Source organism: Rhinopithecus bieti, unplaced genomic scaffold (genome assembly GCF_001698545.2).
Source record: "Rhinopithecus bieti isolate Rb0 unplaced genomic scaffold, ASM169854v2 scaffold_7414, whole genome shotgun sequence".
NCBI classification, from domain to species: Eukaryota; Metazoa; Chordata; class Mammalia; order Primates; family Cercopithecidae; genus Rhinopithecus; species Rhinopithecus bieti.
Genome location: NW_016806087.1, coordinates 2,343,537 through 2,350,106, shown reverse-complemented (window position 1 = coordinate 2,350,106; position 6,570 = coordinate 2,343,537). Strand labels below are relative to the sequence as shown.

At 45.6% G+C, this 6,570-nt stretch overlaps 1 protein-coding gene across 3 annotated transcripts in view; it reads left to right on the top strand.

Moving 5' to 3' along the window:
• The first annotated feature begins 9 nt into the window (after window positions 1-9).
• LOC108531291 (CASP-like protein 4A1) overlaps window positions 10-6,570 on the top strand; it is a 39,536-nt gene continuing 32,975 nt past the window's right edge. The window contains exons 1-2 of one of the 3 annotated variants that reach the window (XR_001886124.1): window positions 10-641; window positions 5,687-5,800. Coding sequence is in view for 2 of the 3 variants with exons in the window: in XM_017874649.1 (XP_017730138.1) it covers window positions 273-641; window positions 5,687-5,737 (420 nt within the window). In the remaining variant the exon portion in view is untranslated. Of the gene's footprint in view, window positions 642-5,686; window positions 6,208-6,570 lie in introns of those variants that run through there. The other 2 variants (XM_017874649.1, XM_017874648.1) reach the window with 2 other exon arrangements.

Sequence of the window (6,570 nt, the reverse complement as noted above, 5' to 3'; positions counted from 1 at the left end):
GCCCGCCCGTCCCGCTCCGCAGGGGCAGAGGGGGAGGGGATGAAGCTGCCCGGCGCCATTTTGCTTGTGGGCTGCCGCCCGCCGTTGCCTCTCAGCGGAGGCTCGAAGATAGCAAACTGGAGGCGGTGAGGGGGACGGAATCTCTGTATTTCTGACAACAGATGCATTCAACAATCCACCGAAGGTTTGAGGAAGTGTCGGTGTTCGGTGGGACTAGTTCTTTCCCCCTTTCCCCCAGTGGCCCTCAAATCTGGATATAGGTGAGCTTGGGCATGCCAGTATTGGGTGCACGGACAAGGACAGCAGGGCCTGGGAACGAACTCCCTCCCGTCACCCTTCGAAAGCGATACACTTTCTCCTCCTCCCAAACAACCCCAGTCCCGTCTCCCCGTCCCTCTCCCCCTCCTCCCCCAAGCCCAGTCTGGCCTCCGGCGCTGGGTGAACCCGGTTGGGGTGTCACTCGACGCCCACTAGGGGCTGAGGAGGCTCCAGTGCGCAGGCTCCGGGCACCGGATAAAAGCGGAGCTGGCGAGTCCAGCGCTGTCTCGATGGAGGAGCAAGAAACGGAAGAGATCGGGGGGAGAAGCAGCAGGAAAAATGCAGCAACCGTCAACGCCGCCTCCCTGCCACCGTGTTTCGGGGTAAAAAGCTGCCGTTGCCGTCGGTGCAGTTGCCGTCGCTGCCTCCTATACTTCTCTTGGCCTCGGGGAAGGATTTCCCCACCGGTGGGACAATGTGCGGGGAGGGGAGTGGGAATTCCTTTATGTGGCGGTGATTAAACGAGGGAGGGACAGGGAGACAGTGATCTCGAAGAAAAAAGGGGGAGACCAAAGAATAAAAGGGTTTCCCCACTAAAATGACACGGCGATTCCGGCTCTTGTTTTCGGGGTCTTTCCCCGAAATGGTTTGCGTCTTCCCCTTGCCCCGCAGCGACCCGGAGCGCAGGGGGGAACGGAGTGGGGAGAGGCAGAGGTGGTCTCGGCAGCCAATCGGCGCCTGATGTGTCCTGTCGGGCGCGTCGTGGTTGGCTGGCGATGACCTCATCCTGCAGCAGCGGGTGGGGCCAAAGCTGTAGGGGGAGGCTGTTGCAAAGGTAGAGAGGGAGAAGTGACGATGGCGATCGTTGTTGCCGCGGCCGATGTGGAAGCCAAGCAGTGGCGAAGGGAATCGCAAGGCTCTTCCCTGACCATTTTCTCCTGTCCCTGCGCGAGGTGAGGGCCCCGGCTCGGCCTCTGCGAAACTTTGGGGCGCTGGCGCGGAGGAGGAGACAGGATTTCTCCCTTGACTTTTGTAACTGCGTCAGGGCAAGATGGCGCTGGGTCTCCTTGGGGCGCGGGGGGAGAGGCACGTCCACCGCCGCAGCGCATGTGACCGGGCTGCATTCCTGTGGGGTTTGGCTCCGACCCAGGCCGGGGCGGGGGAGGGGACAGGGCTTGGGCGGAGGAGACTGTGGTGCGGTCGGCGTTGGCGGCCCGAAGAGGAAGAGATGACTGTTGGAAAGCGTTTCCCTCCCCCATACGGCAGAACAGCTGCGGCTCCCAGGGGAAAGCCCCCGCAGGACACTCCTCGTGGGGTGTGACGGCTGTTGGTGGAGAAGGTTTGGCGCCCTATTTTCTTATCTGCCTCTCTCCCCGCAAAGTATACTTATGTAAGGTGGTAGTTCTCTGACGTGGGACTCGGAATCAACTAGGAGTACTTGAGGGTCACTGCGAGGCCTAGTGAGGGGTAAACTAGCTTCTGGGGGTACAACGTCAAGGAGGATCGATTAATTTCTGAGGAAACAGTTTCTCAGATTGGAATAGAAAAGTATTTCCAAAGTTTGGAAACAAATGTAAAGGTGTAAATAACACCCAGGAACACTAATTGCTTTTAAACGGCACAAGCAGGCATCTGAAGGGTCCTTTACAAGGGTCCTTTTCAGACTGTTCCTTCTGTACTTCCTGTTCTTTATTCCAGTTTCCTATCAGTACATCCCTTAAGAATATAGTTTTGTCGGTGGAATTTGCTTTATTTATTTATTTATTCATTTATTTATTTTTTTGAGACGGAGTCTCGCTCTGTCGTGCCCAGACTGGAGTGCAGTGGCGCGATCTAGGCTCACTGCAACCTCCGCCTCCCCGGGTTGAAGCGATTCTCCTGCCTCAGCCTCCCAAGTAGCTGGGATTACAGGCGCCCACAACCACACCCGGCTGATTTTTTTATTTTTAGTAGAGACGAGGTTTCACCATATTGGCCAGGCTGGTCTCGAACTGTAGAGATCCTCCCGCCTCAGCTTCCGAAAGTGCTGGGATTACAGGCCTGAGCCACCGCCCCAGGTGGCTTGTGTTTTAAACTGTATGAAGTTGTAAGACTTTTCAGTACTTTTAGTGTGTTTTCTTTCTGTTGCCCTTTTGTAGTTTTTAAAAATAAAACGCAATTATAAGCACTTCCGGTGAATATTATTCCTTAAGATTCCTGCATCATGACATTTGAAGCACTTTTGTAGTAGTACAAACTATACTTTTAGCTTTTGAAACTTCGATAGGAGAAAATATCCAGCAGTTTGTAAGGGCTATTTTGGCATATTCAGTAAGGTAGAATATGTTTTTTGTTTTTCCCACTTGGCCAAACTATAATAGTCAAAACTAGCGAAAATTTTTAAAGGGCTTCTCCTTTTGGGTGGTGTAGAGGGTGGGGAGTTACTCAACAAACACATTTGCAGCTAAAATCTGGCCTACTTCTTGATGGAGCACTTATACTTGGTGCTAGGAGAAAATGATTGCTGGACCTGAAAAGAACCTGAGGTCAAGGTTGTGCTATTTCAGATAATTAAGGCTTAGTTGTAGGCTCTTGGTAGTTTGAAAACAAGATTGGGTTTTTAATTCGTTTGTGTATCTTTAAATCCTCACTAGTTTTTGTGGATTTCTTTTTTCAGTTATTAAGCAACTGAATGTGGATGAACTATAAATAATTAGTACAAAGAATGTAATTAGGTCCACTCTGAATAGAAAGCATTAAGAACTCTTGAATGTCTTCAAGGGTTATTTTGTTACGTGTAAGATGTCTCCCCTTCCTTCATAGCAGTTTTTATTCCTGCTTAAAAAAGGAACTAAATGTGAAGTCAGTAGATTTTAAGGTAATTTTCAGAATGTTTCTACTTTCACCATGCCTTAATAAGGAAAAGAGTCCATTTTCCAAGCGAATGGAAACACCCTTTCCTTGTTTTGTGCCTTTAATCAGAGTGTGCCTTCATTGTTCCTGATTGCCAAATCCACGAACTTCTTGAGCTCTCAGTTTTTCTTGACTTTCCTATGGCATTTCAAGTACTGTTCATACTTGGAATTACTTTTCTTTGACTGCCTTCACACATTCATGTATTCTGCCTGGGCAATTTCATTTGGGCCTGTTAGGTTCCAATACCTCTCCAATTTTCACCTCCATCTTAGCTCTGCCAGCTTCAGAGCTACAGGTAGGCAATGTAAAAGTTTACTGGGGACCGCAGGCTTTCTGAGCTAAATGAAAATACTAAGCTTGGTACTTGTTTCCTAAGAAATTTCTTCCCCATCCCCTCACAAAATTATTTGAGTAAATTACACCCCAACCTTCTTTTCCTTATTTTTGTTGAAATCATTGTCTCTTAACTTTGGAACATTGCAATTGCGATAAGCTTACTAGGTTCACATAGCATATCTTCTGATGTGCTACAATTAAAATGCACGCCATCTCAAAAGTACTATGCCATCTCATACCTTTGTGCTTTTGTCTACTACCTGGAGTGCGTCTTTCTCACTTCTGGATAACACAATTTGAGCCTTTTCTTTGCCTCTTGAAACTCGACAGAATCCCTACTCCCAAGTAAATGTGTTGTTCTTTACATTGATAACCCAGCCTAGTGCTTGACACTTGATAGACATTCATGTATACATGGTTTTTTAGAGATTGATAATATTAACTGTACAGTCTATAAACTGTAAATACTGGCTTTTAAACTCTTTTTAAAGTGCTCTTTTGATCAACAATTTGGATAAGAGATGGAAGGTTAGGGAGGCTCCAGGCAAGAGAGAAGACTGCTAATGGCCCAGAGATAGTTCTGCCCCAAAAAGGTGGGAAGAAGAAAAAAAAACTGCGCTGGATATTTTAAGGAAATATATTTTATAGCATTTTCTTTAATGCCTACTTTTGCTGCAAGCACTGAAGTTTATCCTGCATTTGTATTTCTTATTTGGGAAAGAAATGGCCTTTGGGGTTTGTTTTGTTTTTTGTTCCTTTGTAAGCACACTGCAAAAGTGGCGTTGTCAGCATTGTATTTTGAGGTATCAAATGTGCTTTCAGTCAGCATATATCTTTTATATAGTACCATTCCTAATAAACTAAATTGGTTATCAACCTAATACAAAAGGTATTTCGTACAACTTAAGCCTAAACTAAGTTAGATTTTATAGAAACTTATTCTTAGAGAACATATCGCCTTAGTATTTCTCATCCTGAAAAGAGTATTTTTAAGTGCCCCTCTCAAAGTATATTGATTAATATTTGTCCCAAATTTAAAACTGTATCCTGGTTTTTCCCTTAGAGTTGTTTAGCAAGGAAATGTTTACTTACTAATTTATTTCTTCCAGACTCTATTCTACCAGTTTAAACTTAGCTGAGTTTTGTTTTGTTTTATGTTTTGAGACAGAGCCTTGCTCTGTTGCCCAAGCTGGAGTGCAGTGGTGCGATCTTGGCTCACTGCAGCCTCCAGCTCCTGGGTTCAAGTGATTCTCCTGCCTCAGCCCCTGAGTAGCTGGAACTACAGGTGCGCACCACCACGCCCAGCTAATTTCTGTATTTTTAGAGGAGATGGGGTTTCGCCATGTTGGCCAGGCTGGTGTCTTGAACTCCTGACCTCAGGATCACCTGCCTCAGCCTTCCAGAGTGCAGGGATTACACGTGTGAGCCACTGTGCCCAGCCTAAACTTAGCTCAGTTTTAGTGCTACTTCCATTTCTTTATGTATAGTTTGATGTAAAAATAACAGAGTTTGGGATTTTTTTTTTTTTTTTTTAATTAGCAAGGTAATGCCACATCAGGTCCTTGGTGACATTAATGAGAAAACAGGGGAATTACTGGAAAGTCTTGATTTAAGGCCAGATGAGAAATCCTTAACTGCTGGTGTGACTTCCCTCCCCACAAAAGAGAGTGCTCTCATAATACATTGAACTGTTGGATGCTGTTGTATATGCTTTATACATAATCTTGCCCAAGGTGGCAGAGCATTAACTTTAACATCTGTCTCCCTGACCTTACCAAAGTTGATAATCTTTGCCCTACTTACACTGTCTGAAGGATGACTTGGCTTTTTTTTTTTTTAATTGAGACAGAGTCTCGCTCTGTTGCCCAGGCTGGAGTGCAGTGGTGCGATCTTGGCTCACTGCAGCCTCCACCTCCTGGGTTCAAGCGATTCTCCTGCCTCAACCTCCCCAGTAGCTGGGATTGCAGGCACTTGTCACCACGCCTGGCTAATTTTTGTCTTTTTGATAGAGACAGGGTTTCCCCATGTTGGCCAGTCTGGTCTCGAACTTCTGAGCTCAGGTGATCCGCCCACCTTGGCCTCCCAAAGTGCTGGGATTACAGGCATGAGCCACCGTGCCTGGCTGATGACTAAACTTTTTGAGGTGTGGCACAGGACAGAGAAAGACTTATTTTAAAACATCCTATCTTCAACCCAGGAGAAGAAGAGACTGGCTTTTAGAGCCCTCAATGTAGCAAGAAGAGCCTGAATCAGTAGGAGTGATAAAGAAGGAATATAAGATACTACAGAAACATCCGTACTGGTTGCCTGGGTGAGTATAAAGAAAAAGAAGGAATTGACTTTCAAGAAAAATAATTGACATTTGATAGTCTTAATAAGAGACAAAAGTCAAAACAGGGTAGATTCAGTCTTAATAGGAGACAAATTTAGCAAGCAAGCTGAGATCTTAGGTCTACATTTTAGGCCAAGGAAAAGGAACTGATTGCATTTGTTTTTTAAGGTAGATTATATGCCAGTGCACAACATACTTAAACTAAGTCTGATTAGCTTTATAATAATAATTTTGAAATTATTTTATTTGTAACTATCCTAAGCATTACCTTTTATTGTTAGATTATTATCTAATGCCCACAAATGATAGATAGCATTTGAAAGTAATTGCTGGCAGGGCATTGTGGCTCATGCCTATAATCCCAGCACTTTGGGAGGCCATGGTTGATGCATCACATGAGGCCAGGAGTTCAAGACCAGCCTGGCCAACGTGGCAGAACCCTGTCTCTACTAAAAATATGAAATAATTAGCTGGGCATGGTGGTGCACATCTATAATCCAGCTACTCAGAAGGCTGAAGCATGAGAATCGCTTGAATTGAGGAGGTGGAGGTTGTAGTGAGCTGAGATCACACCACTGTCTTAAAAAAAAAAAAATTGCAAGGCCACCCTTGGTAGCCTGTAATCCCAGCACTTTTAGGAGGCTGAGGCAGGAGGATTGCTTGAGGCCAGGAGCTAGAGACTAGGCTGGGCAACGTGATAAAACCCCCATCTCTACAAATAGTTTTTTTAAAAAAATTAGCCAGGTGTC